This window comes from Sitophilus oryzae, unplaced genomic scaffold (genome assembly GCF_002938485.1).
Source record: "Sitophilus oryzae breed Bouriz unplaced genomic scaffold, Soryzae_2.0 scaffold_227_pilon_pilon, whole genome shotgun sequence".
Taxonomy (NCBI): domain Eukaryota; kingdom Metazoa; phylum Arthropoda; class Insecta; order Coleoptera; family Curculionidae; genus Sitophilus; species Sitophilus oryzae.
The window spans coordinates 4162506-4186656 of NW_022146782.1; the positions used below are offsets into that span (position 1 = coordinate 4162506).

The following is a 24151-nucleotide window of genomic DNA, read 5'->3' on the forward strand; positions in this document are numbered from 1 at the left end:
CTTTTTAACAAAAAATATACTTAGATATATTTTTTTTCTGTAGAGTTGATTCAAAATTAAAATATTTAATCTGTTATATTATTTACCGGTTCCCAACTACTATTAAGTATAATTAAATAAATACTAAATGGACGAGAAGGCGCATCATCCGGTAGATGGAAGCCAGCGAAGAAGTCAGCGTCCCTGTGGAATGCTGCAAGGTTAGTCCATTTCGCCAGTAAAGTAGCCGATTACATATTATACAGGATGTTAAGTTATATCTCCTCTCGCGAGGCACGTTGATTTTGTTTGAAAAATATTTAAAAATAGTTATTTTTTATAAATAATAAATTATAATAAGTAATTAATTTCGGGAGACGATAATGCAATTTTATCGTCGTGTATAAAACAATATTTTTTTCCATAGCGAGTTACATTTTAAAAAATATTCAGAAATTATTATTTCAAGGAATTTATTACGAGTGGAAAAAATAATCTTGTGCTGGGTTGGCGTTGTATAGTCTGTGAAACGAATAACTTTGAATTTGACAGTTCCCGCGGGCTTTTCTGGTGTTAATTTTATAAGGTTATAGTCTGTCCAACGAGAAGATCCTTGACAGTGATAGATGTGTCTGTCATTTTAATTTCAAAGTAGTTTATTTTATTTTACAAAGAAATAAGTTGGTACAACTGGAACGCATAGCAGGAAATATTTAAAATTTGATTGACAAGATGACAAGTGATTACTTCAAAATATTGTGAAAAAAACTGTATAAAAAACTGAAAAAATGTAATCGAGTTATTTTATTTAATAAAAACGGTATGTGTTAATACAAAAACAAACAAGAACAAGACACTACATACCAAAAAAATATAAAAGAACTATTATTTACTTTCAAGCTTTATGAAACTACCCGCATTTATGATTATATTTATCAATATAACTTATGTACAAATACAAATTTGTAATATTCCTGCTGGTGAATGAAAATAAAACAACATAGGTAAATAAAACAAACTATTTTATTAATAATAACTCCTACCAAATTTTATAACTTAAAGGTTGATTAATTAACTTTAATCTTAATTTTTTTAAACCAGTACCTTTTGACATTATTTTTCTGCAGTACTAAAATCCATTATTTGCCTATCGTGTGATGTCGATATTTTTTTTTAAATGGTATACAAACTTTATCGATGGCAACTTCATTGGTGTATAAGACTTTCTGCCTGGGCAACGAGTATTAACCATAAACTGTGCTCTGGGTCTACAGTTAATTTTCACTCGATTTTTCCTCCACTTGACTTCAAAAGACACAAAACACACGTAATAATACGAATCAAAATGCACATCTTCCAAAACGCAGGGTATTTAACAAAAGTTGACACAAAATTATAACCTATAATTTGGCAAGATTTTGATGCAAGCGTCAAAATGACAAAAATCTAAAGGCGAGTTCATACGCATCGCGTCCGTTTATCGTTCATCGTTCCGTCAAACCAATAAAATTGAAATACGATCTGTCATTTTTTAAATAAACCAATAAAACTGGTTAAAAACAACAAGACACGACGTATGACGGATTTATATTTAAACCCATCCATAGATAACTTAAAAATAATTAGAAACTTTTTTTAGTAAAATAAATAGATTGGTATGGGACGTCATCTGCTTTTCTTCTGTCATCGTCTGTCGAAATCTTACCTGAGAAAAAAAACAGAGTATAGCAACTTGCGGCCATGCTGACGCAATGCCGTCTCTAATAGAACAGCCTCGGAGCGAGATTTATGACGCCACGCTAGTTAGATACTACGGATTAATAAATATGTTGTAGAATACATGGAAAACATCGTTATTTCTCGTATTTTTGGTTTGTATTTTAAAAATGATATAGTTTACATGAAATATACATAATATACAGTTAATAAATACAATATATATACCTATTTATAGTAGTAAATACTTTGGTAAATAAACTATGAACCATACAAATGCAGCAAATGTTTTACAATATACAAATAATCTACATTGACTATAGAGTACGATTTCAGCCATAGTCAATGTAGATAGTTTTACTGTTAAGAATAATAATTTAAAAAAATATGTGGTCAGTTTATATTAGTTTATTAATTGCAGGAAATATTATGTGGTGTGTGGAATATAATCCAAAAAATCACATATAAAATTGACATTTTTTGAATTATATTCGACACTATCTTTTTTATGACACAACAATGTGTCCTGATGAAGGCTATAATGTTAGCCAAAACGTTTGTTTTTTAACCAAATAAAAATAATGAAAAACCAAATGAAAACTTAATCAGCATTTTTCCCAAACATAAATTCCAAGAAATCAAAAATTTTAGAATAATTTTACATATAAAATGACAGCGATCTTTATTTCATAGCCATCGCTGACGCCTTTTTTTCTATGATATTGTATTATTTGCAAATATAATTTTTCGAACATTGATACTTGCAAAATATACATTTAAATTTTGTGAATGCAAATAATAATACATCACTATTAGTAGATATTGAATGTTTTTTTGTTAAATTAGATCGATTTTCAAACCCCAAAATTTAAAATATATTTTACATTTTACCCATTATCTTATGTACCTATTCATTATTTGTATATTGTAAAACATTTGCTGCATTTGTATGGTTCATAGTTTATTTGCCAAAGTATTTATTACTATAAATAGGTAACAATATCTAGTACAATAACAATAAACAATATCTAGTACTATAAACAATATCTAACTAGCATGACGTCATAAATCTCGCTCCGAGGCTGTTCTATTAGAGACGGCATCGGTCTGATATTTAGAAATGTCAAAAGCTGATGAGATGTTACTTTTGACAAGTCTGACATTTCGTGTGGATTTTTGCAAAAAGAGGAAGAACTGTCACTTGTTTTTATTATTTTCCTTTTCTATTTCACGAAAGTGAAAAGAGTTACCTATCTGATTCGTTCAGGCACTCAATTTAAAGAATATCAGTAACTTTTTTGATAGAGGGATTTTATATTTGCCATGTTGGTAAAAAATAACGGTCAAAATTCAAAGTTATTCATTTTATAGACTATATCTATGTAATCTATGTAATTTGACAAATAAATAAAGCTGTCTCTTTAGTTGTCAGTTTTGAGTCAATATTTTTTAATTCTCTTTCGTGTCGTTTGCTGATTGAATTGGAGCCAAAAATGACTCAAAACTCTTCTTCTTTCCATGCCGTCTTCTCATAGAAGGTTGGCGACCACTTTTCTAAATTCTTCTCTGTCTTTTGCAACATGGAACAATTCTCCAACGCCAAGATTTGTCCACTCTCTAATGTTTCGGAGCCAGGATTTTTTCTTTCTGCCGATGACTCAAAACGAAATAAGTAAATTACCTACAGATATTCAGGCTGAGGCGATAAATGCCATATCCAAACTACTTCCATTTAAATCCCGAATTACTTCCCATATAACACACAATATCCGCAGGATATTCATAGAATGTCGGAATGTCCCATTATAAGATCATCTTATAAAGACATCTATAGGATATCCTCCAGACATCCTGAAATCCTGTAGATGTCTCAGAATAGAATATCCTATGGATATCTCTGTCGTATATCTAATGTACATCCAGCTGAGATATCCAAAGAAGCTCATGATAATAAAATATCCTAACAATATCGTCTAGATATTTAGGAAAAATAAATAATGTACTACTTTTTATATTACATAAAATGCAATAAACCATACAGACAGATATATATTACGTCAAGGCAACAAAATATCCTGTTGGTATCTTCTGGATAATCTAGATATTTATGAGCTTGGCCACTCCCAGTAATACAGAGAATTTAAAACGCCCGCGAAAAAAATTTCCCACAATCCATCTCGACAGTTGTTTGTTTTTGCATGGTGTATTATTCAGTTCTTTGATTTAGTGAAATTCGAGGTGAATTCGGTCGTTTGTCGGTCGGATGGGCTTAAAAATGACTGAAACTGACAAAACTGGTTGAGTTTGACTTAGTTTTTTCATATACTGATAGTTCTAGCACGGCATATAAATCACACGGCAGGCTAACTCGCTTTGGCGGGAACGCTACGCGCATATCTTCGCGCACGCCGCCATTTGCGTTTCCATCAACAGAAAGTAACCAGTGTCGTAGTTTTTTCAGCGACAACACACAGTTACGGCAGATTCGAGTCAGTAGCGTGCGGCTTAATTTATTTTGATTTTTTTTTTGAGTGATATATTTTGTTTTTGTTGTTTTATTTTTATTTATTATGTGATATATTTGGTTTTTCTAGTTTTATTTTCGTTTCTTATGTAATATAGTTGCCAATAGGTGCCCGGTGGCGTAGAGGTACAGGCTCTCGTCTACCAATCTCAAGGTAGTGGGTTCGAATCCCACACCCGGCATTTCATCAGCCGACAATTTTTATTAAAATAAAAATAGTTTGGGTACCTAGGTCGACTCAGCCTTAAATGAGTACTTGGGATTCACAATCCTGAAGTAATAATAGGCGGTTGAAGCGTAGTGCTAGCCACATTACCTTTCTTTGTATACCGAACGGCTCTAGTATGGCAAGCTGTACCTTGCTACTCCCAAGGCGTCAAACGCTATATACGGGAGCTATTATTATTATTATGTAATATATAATTTGTTTTAGTACTTTTATTTTTGTTGTTCAATAAAAGTTTCTTTCTGTTTCCTAGAGATCCTATTAGGTATGTATATATGTGATTAATTATTTTAACATATTTTAGTTGTGAAAAAAAAACAGTAGTATACATATTAGGACATTCAGCTAAACAGGAAGATCTAATTAAAAATCTTAACAAACTTTAATATTAGTAAGATTTAATGTTAAATATTTAGTAAAATAAAATTTAATGTTGTATCTAGAATCTAGATATTAAAAATTAAATTTAAAAATCATTATATTATTCATTTAAATATAATTATAAAAATAAATAAAATGAGTATATCGAAAATAAGTTAACAATACATTTTAGGGCAAGAACATGGGCAATTGCAGCTAATGGAGAAGACTTGATTGAAGATATAAATAAGGCCCACAAGTACAGGTTGTGTTCTGTTCACTTTGAATTTAAAATGTTTACCAATTCACTTTGTAACCGTATAAAATACAATGCGGTACCTACTTTGTTTCCTGCCATGAAAAAAATAGAAGTTTCTCAAAAAAAATTGTGGATTTATTAATTTGTGAAATTTGAATATTAATAAAATTTGCTACGCCCATTGATGGGCATAATTTGTACGTAGCCTCTTTATATTGTTCAATAAATATTTTATTGGTATTTTTTTAATTCTTGTTTGTAACTCCTGGCATGTTTTGTTAGTTGCATGTTTTTTAATTTTAATTGTCGATTCTCTACAGTGAAATATTTAATTGATTTTTTTCATTTTTACTTTTCGAGAAGTATGCGCTGTTAACGATTCATTTGTTTGGACAAAAGTATTGTAAATAAAATTCAGTTTCAGTCAATTACAGTATTTTTTTAATACGACCCTGTCGTATTTTCGGAGAAATTTTTTAATACGTTTTAATCCGGCCCTGACTAGGAAACCATAATGGCGCCGACAAGGTCAAATTTTATAGAAATTTTAAACAATGGAATCTGAGTAGAGTTGGCGTGCCGATGTGCCGTGGTTCTAGCCTTGTTGTAGCAGAAATTTATCCTAACCTCAACTAATGGCGAAAAACGACGAACGACTCCGGGTCTCTACAATGAAAAAATTTGTGACAAAATTATAGGTGAAAATTTGTTGAAAAGCGCTTGTTCTTTATCCCCTAAACCCATTTTCGTGTTTGATCTATTCAAACAGAAATCCTATTTTGTGTTTAAATTTTTGAGTTTCTGGAATGTGTGGTTTTAAAAATTATACCTGTATCCTGTGCTAACTTTGATGTAGTGGTCGAGAACTATCGATAGCCTATCGATATTTATCGATAGTTTATACTATCGAAAACTATTTACCAGTTTCAATAAAGAAAAGACATTCAGGTTTAATTTTTTTATCACAAACATCACAACCAATCGGTTCTTTAACATAGTAGTGATGGAGAACTATCGATGGCGCTATCGATAACTATCGATATTTTTCACTATCGAAAACAATCGATAGTATTTGGAGGCTATCGATATTTTGCGATAGTTCGTTTGGAACACATCTCTACTTAGATTGAGGTTATAAATATGTGTTTTGTCAAATACGTTTAAAAATAAAGTATACGGAGGGTACCGCTTAAATTCCTGTACCGACATTGAAGGATGGCTATAGAATTTCAATGCATTTCCTACATAAGTCTATCCTTGTGTTGTAGGAGGTTTGACTAAACAAGGATGAACCTATGTCTTGAAACCAATCTTGAAACCATTCGACTCGATTTTCTGTCCTCCTTCAATACTGGGGCGTAAATCCTCTCATTCATTGCTCTTATGGGGGAGGCCGTCGTATATTTTATTTAAACGTATTTGGTTTTTGTTGTTGGCCAACGTTATTTTTGTTATTTGATGAAAGGTTATTGAATATTGAGTTGGAAAACGTTATTGTAAAATACTGTGTTGTTTGTTCATAAAGAAAGTTTAAAATGGATAAATTTTTAAATATAAAAGGAAAAAGAAGACAGTCCGAACAGTCGTCATAGCAGTAAGTAAATTTTATGAACAAAACATAATGCATTTCTAAAAGCATTAAATCCCCCACTTTGCATGTGATGGATCCTCGATTTAAAAGGAAGGTTTCAGAAGCAATGAGAATGCAGAATGTGCAGCATAAATGGAGCAGGAAATGGTCCACATTTTGAAAAAAGAGGAGGAAGCAGATCCCACAGAATCAGATTTAGAGATGACAGGCCTGGCTACGAGCAGTACCTACAAGCACTACTACAACCAGCAGCAATGGAAATCCATTATTTTCTTTTTATTGAAGAAAGAATTTGCCGGGAAAATTAAATCAACAACTGCAGATGCATTCATCATCAAACGTCAGTATTTGAGAAACAAATTGCAACCAAAATGATGATCCTCTTCTGTTCTGGAAGGTAACTATTGATAAAAATATTTTTTGTCATAATATTAAAAAGTTTTGTTCTTACTTTTACAGGTAAATGGAAGGGATTTACACCCACTGGAGACTGGAAGAATGTAGCAAAAATACCTGTATATTCCAGCATCATCTGTGGAATCTGAGAGGACTTTCAGCACCACAGGCAATTTAATAATAGAGAGAGAAGATCAAGATTAAAGGCAAACAATGTTGAGATATTAACATTTCTGAACAAGAATGAATGCATAGTCGGAAATGTAAATAATTAGTTAAATAAAAATATTGGTTTTGATTATTTTATAAATCTATTATTTTATTAAAAAAACAAATAATTTTAATAGAGATGATAATTTTCGATACTTTTTAAATACTTTTTTAATTAAAAACGGTAGGAAATTCGTACTGTCTTTTAATTTAAAAAACTGTACGAAATTCGTATTGTTTGTTAAAAACGGTATGAAGTTACCGTTTTCAATAAAACAGTACCGAATTCGTACTGCTTTCATAGATAACTAACAAATTTATGTTAGTCAAAACTATCGAAAACAATCGATAGTTATCGATAGTCGAATGTGTGAATATCGATAACTATCGATGGCCGTGACTATCGATAGTTCTCCACCACTATAACATAGGCTGAAAATAAATAAGAATCTTCTTTTAAACGAGTTTTCGGAGCAGTTAGTCAATCCGAAATATGTCATTATTGTCAAAATTATCAAATGTCGTGTCAACACTGTCAACGTTAACTGTCAACAGTGTCAACTTTAAGGTCAAACGTCAACTTCAAGCTTACGGCCAACGGATTTTTGGATCTAATCTGGCATTTTTGCTTTGCATTTTGCAATTTAATTTATATGTGATAAACCATAATAAACATAAATCAAAATATAAAAAAAAATATGTGATGTGTGATGTGTCCATTCCATTTGCAGGCGGTGATTTAATATAAAAATGTTATTTAAAGAGTCTGGAGTAGTTTTTTACGTCAATGATCTCCCACAAAACATAATTTATTTAAAAAATAACCTAAAAACTGGTAAACTCACTAATTATTATGACTATCGAAAACTATCGATAATAATCGATGGTCAAAGGACCGATATCGATAATTATCGATGGTGGGGACTATCGATAGTTCTCGACCACTACTTTGATGTAAACTGTTGCTGCTAGACATAAACTGTTAGACTCCATAAAGGGTAGTATAATCTGGTATACCATACGATCGAAAAAAAAACGGCGTCAGAGCTGGCTTGGAAATGAAGATTGCTGTTATTTTGTATGTAAAATTATATGGGGAATGGCATCGATTGTAATTTTCAAGCCAATTGAATGCCGTTTTTTTTTCGATGGTACAGTATAAATTGAAAGCTCTTAACTCATACAAATAAACTTCTAAATTTTGACGCAAAATTCATTGACATAATATGTGGGTATATTTTAGAGCTGTTAATAAAAATATCCATGAATAACGTCAAAATGTGACTAAATAAAACTAAATCGCGAACGTTTTTACTATAAACTAAGAATGAAGTAAGTATTGTCAAATAACAGTCCTCATATAATGTCCTAAAAATATTCTATAATGCTCCCAACATCATCCTTGTATTATCCTATAAATATCCCAAATAATCGTAAAAGGCTTGTCTAGGGATGTCTTGAAGATGACTTTTTTTGTCCCATCTGGATATCCCATAAATATCCTCCTCTGGTGTTTGGATATCCCTAAGATATTTACTATATCCTTGGTGGATATCCTTAAGATATCTATAGGATTGTGTTGTGTTATATGGGTTTGAAAAGGAATACAAAATTTTTCAAAAATGGAAGCAATTAAAAAACGTGCGAGAAGAAATAAGGTTTTTAACCTATTCTCGCTGTTAAATATCATAGATATAAGCCAATTTTAACAGTTGCTATGAAAAAAATACTATTATCTACTACTACTATTTTTTTTATAATTTTGTCATATTTTTAATTAGATTAGAATAGATTTTGATGGGGCTATCTGCCTGTATCACTGTAACCCTTTTGAGATCTATTGTGGTTCTCTTCTGATCCTTAGGTTACATTCTCTAGTACTATTTTTGCCAAAAAGTCTAGTCTAGATATATTCCAGTAACAACTCATATTATGTCCCTCAAAATATCATTCGAATCGCTAAAAGCACTATTAACAAGAAGAATATTATAATAAATCGAAAAAACATGAATACTTTAGCCCCTCTATGAAACAAAGCAGAGTCGGTTCTAGTATGTTGATATAAAATATTAATCTTATATTTTACAACACCCTGTATACGGTACGGGGATCCGTTTTGTGGCTAGGGGGCATCCGTAAGGAGGAAAACAAAATTCTCTGTTAAAAATCAATTCATGGACGTTCTATAAATATTTTAAATACAACTACTTTACCGAATATGACTGCACTGTTCTCCCAGCTCGGTCTACTACCGTTTTAATCGATCATTCTCGTAAAAAATTAGACGATGCGTTCCGCCAATAAAAATTCGACAAATTTGCAGGAAACATAGTAGTGACATACTCGTCAAGTCCGCGTGGACTATGTGGCCGCGTATATACATAGGTAGCGATCAATAAAATATATTCCTATTTATTTAAATGTGTTTTGTAGTAAATTGATCATACTCCAATATTCTGGCTGCATTCTTGAAATTCCTTTCATATACACAGATCCAGTAGACGTACTTTACATGTAATTTGTTTACTCACCTTAGATGTCAACATAAGACAAGCTATGACTCCCAAGCTCCACCAATCCACCGAATGACCATAGCGTTCCATTTTCAAAATTTCAGGTGCTGAAACAAAAAATATATTCATTCAACTTACCTGCTGTTTTATTCACTGGAATTTTAAAGAATCAAACAAAAAAATTCACAAATTCTTATAATATTTTTTTTAATTTTTTTTTCATCACTATGTGTTAACATTTCTATTACAATTATTCATATCAGCAATATGTTTATTAATTTTTAACCTCACTGCCTATAAATACCTTAATCGAAAAAAAAACGGCGTCAAACACGACTGGAAAATGACCAGTCGATAATAAATAAAAAAGACAAACACAAAGACAAACAAAATAAACAGAACTGTATAGTAAATAAAATCTTTATTCCTCGATTTTTTTTTGTTTTAATCCTCTCTTTACATTACAGATTTCATTAAAAAATCACATAATAATAATAATGATCATGAACTCTTCACATCTATATACACTAACTATGTACAAAAATGGCATTTACAATATGAACATTTCTTTTTAAACTTACATACATAATTTATATTATATTTTAGTTTGTAGAATTATTAATTTATTCAACTACTTACATCACTATAAAGTATATTTTCTCATTTTCTTTTCTCAATAGCTTTGAACTTTGTGGTGTGTATTTACTACAGTTTATAAACAATTTTCAATACGCTGTATACAGTCTGCGCCATACTGTAAAACTTATACATATTCATTCAACGTTGAAACATTCATTTCTGACGCATCCTGTATATTGAAAATCATTTCGTAACACTACGGCAAAAAAGCAGGGAAAAATATTGAAAGTGTGTGTATTTTTTTATTTAATATTGTGCGTTTGTTATTATTTCATAAATCTTCTTTTATGAATCCTTTTAATAGACGTATTTTTTAAACATTAGTAATGTTAAAAATATTAAAAAAATCATTTTAGTCATCCGCATGCATATGGTCCCATCAATCTACCAAAAATACCGTGTGACTAAATTACCAAAAAAAAACAGTGTCGTAGTAGGCTTAGAAATAATATATTATACTTCAAACTTTGCTATGTTTATAGCTAAACTTTTTGTTAAAATATAAATAGTTTATTAATATCTATTTTCTTGTCTTATAACCAAACTATTTATACAGGGTGTCCCAGAAATAAGTGCAAATATTTGGTAATAAACTGGTAGTTTAGTTAAACCCCAGAAACACACCTATGAGATTTTTTCGCGAAAAAAAAATTTGAAAAATCGAAATTTTTTGAAAAATTTTTAGTTAAAAAACATAATTTCTTGATAATATGGCAACATAGGTATTAGATTAAATTTACAAGAAAGAAAATCCAGAAAAAATCCAGTGGTTCTCAAAATTTTAGCAAAAAATATTTTTTGGGAATTTCCAAAGTAAAATAACTCCGTTATTTTGGACTTATTTGAAAAACGATAAACAGAAAATATGTTTTTTTTATCGAGATCTACCAGGCTTAAAATATTTGCACTTATTTCTGGGACACCCTGTATATGGTTTATAACATAGTGTTTAAGATTTTAAAAAAAAATTGAAAATAGCCGAATTATTTAAGTTTAAAATTTTAAAAAATAAAATGTGTACATTTTGAGAACGGCTGTGTTGCCACATTGTCAAAAAAGTATGTACTTGAAAGAAAATACTTCGTAATATGGTTAGTAGAGAATCTTTAATAATCCTTAAGATTTATTCTTCCAATTTAGTTAAAAATAACTGTCAAAAAGTGATACTGAGTGTTACAAAATAAGTACAGAGTGTTTTTCTAGAATTATTAGTAAAAAATGTCACTAATATAATTAAAATTAATTGTCGTAAAATTATTGTGTCGAAAATTAAAATTACTGTAAACTTATAAACAGACAAAAATACACATTGTAGGAAACGTTGGAGGTGGCAACATTGCAAGGTTTTTTCAGGAGTATGGACCTGTGGCACTAAAAAGTTTAATTAAAATATCTCTCATTTTTTTTTGCAAAAAACTCGTGGATGCGTTTTTTTTTTCGAAATATACAACCAGTTAAAATACTTGCCCTTATTTACGCGACACCATGTATATTATACGATAAAAAAAAACAACGTCGCAGTAACCTTTAAACGATAATAATTGATAATAATTTCAGGCGGGCAGACTCCTATTCGTATTTTATTAAAAATTAACGTAAAATCAATAGATTAATTATTAAAAATGTAAAAAAGAGAATCTCCAAACACGCCAATCTATTCAGAAATTTTTCAAAGGCCACCACGACGCTGTTTTTTAACTTTTAACGACTAAAATATTATTTCTAGGCCTACTCTAACATGTTTTTCGTTTAATTACAGGGTATATAGTTTAAATTAAAACACTTTCAACAATTTTTATGTCTTTTTTTCTCTAGAACATGTGTGTGTGAAATATATATATATGGCTCTATTATATTTCGTTTTTGTTTTAGTATAGCGATATTATTCTCAATTTTATTTGCGATAAATATAATTATATTATCATATATTGCACTAAACAATTACTATTTCAATATAGTTTACTTACGGGTAAGAGTTAAAAATTCGTGAACGTTTACTTAAATGTTAGGTTACGTCTATGTCCTATTTTAAAATTATTCTCGAATCGTGGAGGAAATAAGAAATAACACAAAAAATCATCAACTTACCATAATAGTTTTTTTTTATATAAAATTTAATAATTGTTATATCCTAAAAGGTGATGAGTTAGTTTAAATTAAAAATATGGTGAGGCTAGATCTAAAAAAAACTAATATCTAAAAAACTAGGATTGTATCATTAAAAACTCTTGTTTTTATATATTAAAACTAAAGCCAAGATCTCAGTTTCGCCGACCCAGCTAGTTTAACAACGCAAAATTTAGAATATTGAACGCTTAAAGATACAAATGTATACATTATATTTTAGCACGGGAGCTCCGGATTCTAAATGGGAGTTTACTTTTGCTGTAGTACTGTGATGTAAAGGGTAATATTACCGATAATTTTGGTAATATTACGTAAAATTACCGCAAGATCTGTAACATTGGTGGTATTTTTTGGTTAAAATCAAGATGGGGCTGCTTTGTTTCTGGTCTAATTATTGGCTTCCCTAATTATTTTAGAGAATAATTCTATTTAGGTTTATTGAAGAGCACTAAAACCCACATTCAAAAAAATAACTCCGTTTACGAGTTATCCTGTATAGGCCCTGTAAATAATATCCAGTTAGGCCCTGTATTTACTTATGATCACCAGTCAAGGTAAAAGATAACTGTCAAATGAAGTTGTCATTTCAGAAATTTATCTATTTAGTGCTTTATTATTATTATTAAAAACTCATACCTACATCGAAAATATTAGCCATGAATTACACTACCGAAGAAAAAATATTGATGATTAAATGGTATTATCCATTATAAAAAGTTTATATGATAGAGCAAAATAATATGTTCAGACGACATTTCGCTAAACAGAGATATAAACCACATAAAAATACATTAATAAAAAGGACTATCCACCATATTTTATTACAGTATTTTTTAATACGACCCTGTCGTATTTTCGGAGAAATTTTTTAATACGTTTTAATCCGGCCCTGACTAGGAAACCATAATGGCGCCGACAAGGTCAAATTTTATAGAAATTTTAAACAATGGAATCTGAGTAGAGTTGGCGTGCCGATGTGCCGTGGTTCTAGCCTTGTTGTAGCAGAAATTCTATCCTAACCTCAACTAATGGCGAAAAACGACGAACGACTCCGGGTCTCACAATGAAAAATTTGTGACAAAATTATAGGTGAAAATTTGTTGAAAAGCGCTTGTTCTTTATCCCTAAACCCATTTTCGTGTTTGATCTATTCAAACAGAAATCCTATTTTTGTGTTTAAATTTTGAGTTTCTGGAATGTGTGGTTTTAAAAATTATACCTGTATCCTGTGTGCTAACTTTGATGTAGTGGTCGAGAACTATCGATAGCCTATCGATATTTATCGATAGTTTATACTATCGAAAACTATTTACCAGTTTCAATAAAGAAAAGACATTCAGGTTTAATTTTTTTTATCACAACATCACAACCAATCGGTTCTTTAACATAGTAGTGATGGAGAACTATCGATGGCGCTATCGATAACTATCGATATTTTTCACTATCGAAAACAATCGATAGTATTTGGAGGCTATCGATATTTTGCGATAGTTCGTTTGGAACACATCTCTACTTAGATTGAGGTTATAAATATGTGTTTTTGTCAAATACGTTTAAAATAAAGTATACGGAGGGTACCGCTTAAATTCCTGTACCGACATTGAAGGATGGCTATAGAATTTCAATGCATTTCCTACATAAGTCTATCCTTGTGTTGTAGGAGGTTTGACTAAACAAGGATGAACCTATGTCTTGAAACCAATCTTGAAACCATTCGACTCGATTTTCTGTCCTCCTTCAATACTGGGGCGTAAATCCTCTCATTGCTCTTATGGGGAGGCCGTCGTATATTTTATTTAAACGTATTTGGTTTTTGTTGTTGGCCAACGTTATTTTTGTTATTTGATGAAAGGTTATTGAATATTGAGTTGGAAAACGTTATTGTAAAATACTGTGTTGTTTGTTCATAAAGAAAGTTTAAAATGGATAAATTTTTAAATATAAAAAGGAAAAAAGAAGACAGTCCGAACAGTCGTCATAGCAGTAAGTAAATTTTATGAACAAAACATAATGCATTTCTAAAAGCATTAAATCCCCCCACTTTGCATGTGATGGATCCTCGATTTAAAAAGGAAGGTTTCAGAAGCAATGAGAATGCAGAATGTGCAGCATAAATGGAGCAGGAAATGGTCCACATTTTGAAAAAAGAGGAGGAAGCAGATCCCACAGAATCCAGATTTAGAGATGACAGGCCTGGCTACGAGCAGTACCTACAAGCACTACTACAACCAGCAGCAATGGAAATCCATTATTTTCTTTTATTGAAGAAAGAATTTGCCGGAAAATTAAATCAACAACTGCAGATGCATTCATCATCAAACGTCAGTATTTGAGAAACAAATTGCAACCAAAATGATGATCCTCTTCTGTTCTGGAAGGTAACTATTGATAAAAATATTTTTTTGTCATAATATTAAAAAGTTTTGTTCTTACTTTTTACAGGTAAATGGAAGGGATTTACACCCACTGGAGACTGGAAGAATGTAGCAAAAAATACCTGTATATTCCAGCATCATCTGTGGAATCTGAGAGGACTTTCAGCACCACAGGCAATTTAATAACAGAGAGAAGATCAAGATTAAAGGCAAACAATGTTGAGATATTAACATTTCTGAACAAGAATGAATGCATAGTCGGAAATGTAAATAATTAGTTAAATAAAAATATTGGTTTTGATTATTTTATAAATCTATTATTTTATTAAAAAAAACAAATAATTTTAATAGAGATGATAATTTTCGATACTTTTAAATACTTTTTTTTAATTAAAAACGGTAGGAAATTCGTACTGTCTTTAATTTAAAAAAACTGTACGAAATTCGTATTGTTTGTTAAAAACGGTATGAAGTTACCGTTTTCAATAAAACAGTACCGAATTCGTACTGCTTTTCATAGATAACTAACAAATTTATGTTAGTCAAAACTATCGAAAACAATCGATAGTTATCGATAGTCGAATGTGTGAATATCGATAACTATCGATGGCCGTGACTATCGATAGTTCTCCACCACTATAACATAGGCTGAAAATAAATAAGAATCTTCTTTTAAACGAGTTTTCGGAGCAGTTAGTCAATCCGAAATATGTCATTATTGTCAAAATTATCAAATGTCGTGTCAACACTGTCAACGTTAACTGTCAACAGTGTCAACTTTAACGTCAAACGTCAACTTCAAGCTTACGGCCAAAGGATTTTTGGATCTAATCTGGCATTTTTGCTTTGCATTTTGCAATTTAATTTATATGTGATATACAATAATAAACATAAATCAAAATATTAAAAAAAAACGTTTGTGATGTGTGATGTGTCCATTACATTTGCAGGCGGTGATTTAATATAAAAATGTTATTTAAAAGAGTCTGGGTTAGTTTTTTACGTCAATGATCTCCCACAAAACATAATTTATTTAAAAAATAACCTAAAAACTGGTAAACTCCCTAATTATTATGACTATCGAACACTATCGATAATAATCGATGGTCAAAGGACCGACTATCGATAATTATCGATGGTGGGGACTATCGATAGTTCTCGACCACTACTTTGATGTAAACTGTTGCTGCTAGACATAAACTGCTAGACTCCATAAAGGGTAGTATAATCTGGTATAATACCATACGATCGAAAAAAACGGCGTCAGAGGTGGCTTGGAAACGAAGATTGCTGTTATTTTGTATGTAAAATTATATGGGGAATGTGATCGATTGTAATTTTCAAGCCAATTGAACGCCGTTTTTTTTCGATGGTACAGTATAAATTGAAAGCTCTTAACTCATACAAATAAACTTCTAAATTTTGACGCAAAATTTATTGACATAATATGTAGGTATATTTTAGAGCTGTTAATAAAAATATCCAATGAATAACGTCAAAATGTGGCTAAATAAAACTAAATCGCGAACATTTTTACTATAAACTAAGAATGAAGTAAGTATTGTCAAATAACAGTCCTCATATAATGTCCTAAAAATATTCTATAATGCTCCCAACATCATCATTGTATTATCCCAGAAATATCCCAAATAATCGTAAAAGGTTTGCCTATGGGTGTCTTGAAGATTACTTTTTTTGTCCCATCTGGATATCCCATAAATACCCTCCTCTGGTTTTTGGATATCCCTAAGATATTTACTATATCCTTGGTGGATATCTTCAAGATATCTATAGGATTGTGTTGTGTTATATGGGTTATGAAAAGGAATACAAAATTTTTCAAAAATGGAAGCAATTAAAAAACGTGCGAGAAGAAATAAGGTTTTTAACCTATTCTCGCTGTTAAATATCATAGATATAAGCCAATTTTAACAGTTGCTATGAAAAAAAATACTATTATCTACTACTACTATTTTTTTTATAATTTTGTCATATTTTTAATTAGATTAGAATAGATTTTTGATGGGGCTATCTGCCTGTATCACTGTAACCCTTTTGAGATCTATTGTGGTTCTCTTCTGATCCTTAGGTTACATTCTCTAGTACTATTTTTGCCAAAAAGTCTAGTCTAGATATATTCCAGTAACAACTCATATTATGTCCCTCAAAATATCATTCGAATCGCTAAAAGCACTATTAACAAGAAGAATATTATAATAAATCGAAAAAACATGAATACTTTAGCCCCTCTATGAAACAAAGCAGAGTCGGTTCTAGTATGTTGATATAAAATATTAATCTTATATTTTACAACACCCTGTATACGGTACGGGGATCCGTTTTGTGGCTAGGGGGCATCCGTAAGGAGGAAAACAAAATTCTCTGTTAAAAATCAATTCATGGACGTTCTATAAATATTTTAAATACAACTACTTTACCGATAATGACTGCACTGTTCTCCAAGCTCGGTCTACTACCGTTTTAATCGATCTTTCTCGTAAAAAATTAGACGATGCGTTCCGCCAATAAAAATTCGACAAATTTGCAGGTAAACATAGTAGTGACATACTCGTAAAGTCCACGTGGACTCTGTGGCCGCGTATATATACATAGGTAGCGATCAATAAAATATATTCCTATTTATTTAAATGTGTTTTGTAGTAAATTGATCATACTCCAATATTCTGGCTGCATTCTTAAAAATTCCTTTCATAGACACAGATCCAGTAGACGTACTTTACATGTCATTTGTTTACTCACCTTAGATGTCAACATAAGACAAGCTATCACTCCCAAGCTCCACCAATCCACCGAATGACCATAGCGTTCCATTTTCAAAATTTCAGGTGCTGAAACAAAAAATATATTCATTCAACTTACCTGCTGTTTTAGTCACTGGAATTTTAAAGAATCAAACAAAAAAATTCACAAATTCTTATAATATTCTTTTTAATTTTTTTTTTCATCACTATGTGTTAACATTTCTATAATAATTATTGATATCAGCAATATATTTATTAATTTTTAACCTCACTGCCTATAAATACCTTAATCGAAAAAAAAACGGCGTCAAACACGACTGGAAAATGACCAATCGATGATAAATAAAAAGACAAACACAAAGACAAACAAAATAAACAGAACTGTATAGTAAATAAAATCTTTATTCCTCGATTTTTTTTTGTTTTAATCCTCTCTTTACATTACAGATTTCATTAAAAAATCACATAATAATAATAATGATCATGAACTCTTCACATCTATATACACTAACTATGTACAAAAATGGCATTTACAATATGAACATTTCTTTTTTAAACTTACATACATAATTTATATTATATTTTAGTTTGTAGAATTATTAATTTATTCAACTACTTACATCACTATAAAGTATATTTTCTCATTTTCTTTTCTCAATAGCTTTGAACTTTGTGGTGTGTATTTACTACAGTTTATAAACAATTTTCAATACGCTGTATACAGTCTGCGCCATACTGTAAAACTTATACATATTCATTCAACGTTGAAACATTCATTTCTGACGCATCCTGTATATTGAAAATCATTTCGTAACACTACGGCAAAAAAGCAGGGAAAAATATTGAAAGTGTGTGTATTTTTTTTTATTTAATATTGTGCGTTTGTTATTATTTCATAAATCTTCTTTTATGAATCCTTTTAATAGACGTATTTTTTAAACATTAGTAATGTTAAAAATATTAAAAAAATCATTTTAGTCATCCGCATGCATATGGTCCCATCAATCTACCAAAAATACCGTGTAACTAAATTACCAAAAAAAAACAGTGTCGTAGTAGGCTTATAAATAATATATTATACTTCAAACTTTCCTATGTTTATAGCTAAACTTTTTGTTAAAATATAAATAGTTTATTAATATCTATTTTCTTGTCTTATAACCAAACTATTTATACAGGGTGTCCCAGAAATAAGCGCAAATATTTGGTAATAAACTGGTAGTATAGTTCAACCCCAGAAACACGCCTATGAGATTTTTTTCGCGAAAAAAAAATTTGAAAAATCGAAATTTTTTGAAAAATTTTTAGTTAAAAAACATAATTTCTTGATAATATGGCAACATAGGTATTAGATTAAATTTACAAGAAAGAAAATCCAGAAAAAATTCAGTGGTTCTCAAAATTTTAGCAAAAAATATTTTTTGGGAATTTTCAAAGTAAAATGACTCCGTTATTTTGGACTTATTTGAAAAACGATAAAGAGAAAATATGTTTCTTTTATCGAGATCTACCAGCGCTTAAAATACTTGCACTTATTTCTGGGACACCCTGTATATGTTTTATAACATAGTGTTTAAGATTTAAAAAAAAATTGAAAATAACCGAATTATTTTAAAAAATAAAATGTGTACATTTTGAGAACGGCTGTGTTGCCACATTGTCAAAAAAGTATGTACTTGAAAGAAAATACTTCGTAATATGGTTAGAAGAGAATCTTTAATAATCCTTAAGATTTATTCTTCCAATTTAGTTGAAAATAACTGTCAAAAAGTGATACTGAGTGTTACAAAATAAGTACAGAGTGTTTTTCTAGAATTATTAGTAAAAAATGTCACTGAGATAATTAAAATTAATTGTCGTAAAATTATGGTGTCGAAAATTAAAATTACTGTTAACTTATAAACAGACAAAAATACACAATGTAGGAAACGTAGGAGGTGGCAACATGGCAAGGCTTTTTCAGGAGAATTAACCTGTGGCACTAAAAAGTTTAATTAAAATATCTCTCATTTTTTTTGCAAAAAACTCGTGGATGCATTTTTTTTTTCGAAATATACAACCAGTTAAAATACTTGCCCTTATTTACGCGACACCATGTATATTATACGATAAAAAAAACAACGTCGCAGTGACCTTTAAACGATAATAATTGATTGATTGATTATTTTATTAAAAATTAACGTAAAATCAATAGATTAATTATTAAAAATGTAAAAAAGAGAATCTCCAAACACGCCAATCTATTCAGAAATTTTTCAAAGGTCACCACGACGCTGTTTTTTTTTAACTTTTAACGACTAAAATATTATTTCTAGGCCTACTCTAACATGTTTTTCGTTTAATCACACGGTATATAGTTTAAATTAAAACACTTTCAACAATTTTTATGTCTTTTTTTCTCTAGAACATGTGTGTGTGTGAATATATATATATATATATATATATATATATATATATATATATATATATATATATATATATATATATATATATATATATGGCTCTATTATATTTCGTTTTGTTTTAGTATAGCGATATTATTCTCAATTTTATTTGCGATAAATATAATTATATTATCATATATTGCACTAAACAATTACTATTTCAATATAGTTTACTTACGGGTAAGAGTTAAAAATTCGTGAACGTTTACTTAAATGTTAGGTTACGTCTATGTCCTATTTTAAAATTATTCTCGAATCGTGGAGGAAATAAGAAATAACACAAAAAAATCATCAACTTACCATAATAGTTTTTTTATATAAAATTTAATAATTGTTATATCCTAAAAGGTGATGAGTTAGTTTAAATTAAAAATATGGTGAGGCTAGATCTAAAAAAAACTAATATCTAAAAAACTAGGATTGTATCATTAAAAACTCTTGTTTTTATATATTAAAACTAAAGCCAAGATCTCAGTTTCGCCGACCCAGCTAGTTTAACAACGCAAAATTTAGAATATTGAACGCTTAAAGATACAAATGTATACATTATTTTTAGCACGGGAGCTCCGGATTCTAAATGGGAGTTTACTTTTGCTGTAGTACTGTGATGTAAAGGGTAATATTACCGATAATTTTGGTAATATTACGTAAAATTACCGCAAGATCTGTAACATTGGTGGTATTTTTTGGTTAAAATCAAGATGGGGCTGCTTTGTTTCTGGTCTAATTATTGGCTTCCCTAATTATTTTAGAGAATAATTCTATTTAGGTTTATTGAAGAGCACTAAAACCCACATTCAAAAAAAATAACTCCGTTTACGAGTTATCCTGTATAGGCCCTGTAAATAATATCCAGTTAGGCCCTGTATCTACTTATGAGCACCAGTCAAGGTAAAAGATAACTGTCAAATGAAGTTGTCATTTCAGAAATTTATCTATTTAGTGCTTTATTATTATTATTAAAAACTCATACCTACATCGAAAATATTAGCCATGAATTACACTACCGAAGAAAAAGTATTGATGATTAAATGGTATTATCAAGGAAATAGTTATCAAAAGGTGTCGGACATGTTTGCTGCTCTGTATCCGAATAGACCGATACCTGGAAAATCTACAATCGCAAGGAATATCCAGAGATTTGAGACCAAAGGTACCCTAATAAATAACTGCAGATGTGAAGCAAGGCAGGAACAAAGAGAAGATGCAAGAAATGATACCGACTTGGAAGTTTTATTGTGCGTGGAAGAGAACGATGGAAAGATCAGCACAAGGAAACTTGAGGATGAAATAGGAATAGATCACACTACAGCGTTTCGAATTTTGAAACGACATAAATACTATTCCTTCAAATATGAAAAGCACCAAGAGCTACGAGATGGGGACGAAATACGGCGGCAGGCGTTTTGTTTTGATATGATGGAAAGAGCAAACACGGATAGGGAATTTTTAAAAAACATATGTTTCACTGACGAATGCACGTTTACCTTAAATAATGAACCCAATGTTCAAAATTATCGATATTGGAACAAAGAAAACCAACACAGGTTTGTCGAAACAAGGACGCAATATCCACAGAAAGTAAATGTTTGGGCAGGGATATTCGGACACAATATTATCGGGCCATTATTTCTTACACGAAATTTAAATGCAGAATATTATTTGGAACTACTCGAAAATCATATTTTACCTGCTTTACATGATGCAGCTAGGGAAAATCAGGAAGTTTGGTACCAAATGGATGGCTGCCCGGTACATAGTACCCTCTGGCTGTTCGAGAATATTTAGACAATAGTTTTAACGGAAACGTTATTGGCCTAAATCATACAGTAAATTGGCTCCTGATATTTCGCCAAATGATTTCTTTCTCTGGGGCCATTTAAAAAACAGGATATACAAGGATAAAAAATACCCAAATCTAGACGAGTTAAAAAATGCTATTTCTGCCGAATGCAATAGAATTTCAGTTTACCAACTAGCAAATGTAAGAAGAGAATTTTATGATCGCCTGGGTTATTGTTTAGCAGTCGATGGAGGAATATTTGAACATCTTAAATCCTGAAGTTCTAACAATAATTAATAGTACCTAAATTAATAAGTTATTGAATATTGTAATAATACTATAATTAACCTTGTAATTGATTACTTTATTTTACTTTAATTCATATTAATTTGTATTTATAAATACATCTTTAAGATTTCCGATGCAGGAATGAGTTTTCAATGGTTTTCAATAATAATAAAGCACTAAATAGGTAAATTTCTGAAATGACAACTTCATTTAACAGGTATCTTTTACCTTGACTGGTGCTCATAAGTAAATACAGGGCCATAAGAAAGGAGAAATATTTAAAAAAAAATCGGCGATAACTCGTAAACGAGCTAATCAAAAATATCTTTCAGTTATTCTTTTGAATGTGGGTTTTAGTGCTCTTCAATAAACCTAAATAGAATTATTCTCTAAAATAATTAGGGAAGCCAATAATTGACCCCATTAAAATTTACATGGGATTTCCTATGTCCCGTCCGACGATGCAACACCCGGTATATTACGTAGCAAATTCATTGCCAGATCAGAAAACAAGAAAATGTCTACAAGACACGAGACCTGCTCATCTTTTTGCCTACCTCTATAGTCAAATCTACGAATTTTGAAATAAAAAAAACACCGAAAAAGCTGTTTTTTTATAAATTACCAATGTTACCGTAATATTACCGATTTATAAATTACCGGTAATTTGACATCACTCTGTATGCCCTTTTACTGGTGGTGGAAGCTTCTTCAGCTTTTCAAAACTACTAGATGTTTCAGATATTAATAGTTCATACACCCCAAAAAATCCTCTTTGCTCCCCTACTATCATACTCATTTTAGTATCGTTATAATACTACTACACAGCTGTCAAATCGAGAAATATATACAAAAAAAAACAATACTTATTGTTAAAACCTATTTCGAAAAATTTCGTAGGAAAATATAATATTGACAGCGACTTATCTTGTTAGAAAATAATAAATTATAAACTTTATCGATATTATACGAGAGCTATATTATATATTTAATTATAGGAAACATCAGTGTAAAAAAATAATTTAAAATAATCGAACTAAACACTTCATACATGCAGTCGTATACAAGGTGTCTCTTAATTATGAATTATTAATAAAAATTCGGTTCTCAGCTCATTCAACCTGTTTTTTTTTGCCAGTTAAAATACTGGCACTTATTTAAGAGACTCCCTGTACATATATAGGGTGATCCGCTTTTCAGTGGCAGGATTTTAACAACAGCTGCTAAAAAGTGGACAGTGTACACACACACACAAACCAAATTTGTTTCAACTGTTCCAAAAATGCGGTCAAAAAATACTGTGACAAAACCATGCGATCGAGAAAAAAAAACAGCGTCATGGTAGCCTTCGAGATGAAAACCGATGATAATTTCTGTTCGAAAAAAAAGTAAAATAAAAAACAGTTCCAGAGTATTTCAGTAAATCTTATTTAAGTATTTTTTGTCCGCAACACTACACAAACTACTATTTCTATAAACTAATACATTCATTGATATATGTCAAAAAAATTATAATCAATTTATACACAAAAAATCTAAAGTAACCTAGAAAAAAATATTTAACACACTTAAGTTTAAGAAATTTTGAAAAAAATATAGTTTGTCCCAAAAATACTTCTCTATAAATGACAAGCAAATGTCATATATCGCTTTATAGAATAACAGATATCTTCTACAGCAACAATATTTTTTTTGATTTTAACCACAGATATAGTTTATTCGGCGAGAGAATACATGATTTCGACAGACGATATTTGAAAAATTACAGAAAAATAATGTACTTTTGAATTAAAACAGGTAACTGTTAATTTCATATATTCTTTTGCTAGAAAAACTATACATATTGACAGTATGATAACAGTATAGTTTATTTCAATAGTAAAACTAGGTACTAGGTTTTTCTATTTTTTGAACTAGTAGCACAGATTAGACAGATCATAAACTTTGTTTTTTCTTTAT

The 24151-nt window shown here is 30.2% G+C and overlaps 1 protein-coding gene across 2 annotated transcripts in view; it reads right to left on the reverse strand.

Moving 5' to 3' along the window:
• LOC115884257 (serine/threonine-protein kinase S6KL) overlaps positions 1-24151 on the reverse strand; it is a 115453-nt gene that overhangs the window by 75968 nt on the left and 15334 nt on the right. For both annotated transcript variants that reach the window (XM_030902762.1, XM_030902760.1), the window contains exon 7: positions 17676-17764. In XM_030902762.1, coding sequence (XP_030758622.1) covers positions 17676-17764 — 89 coding nt within the window. The remainder of the gene's footprint in view (positions 1-17675; positions 17765-24151) is intronic.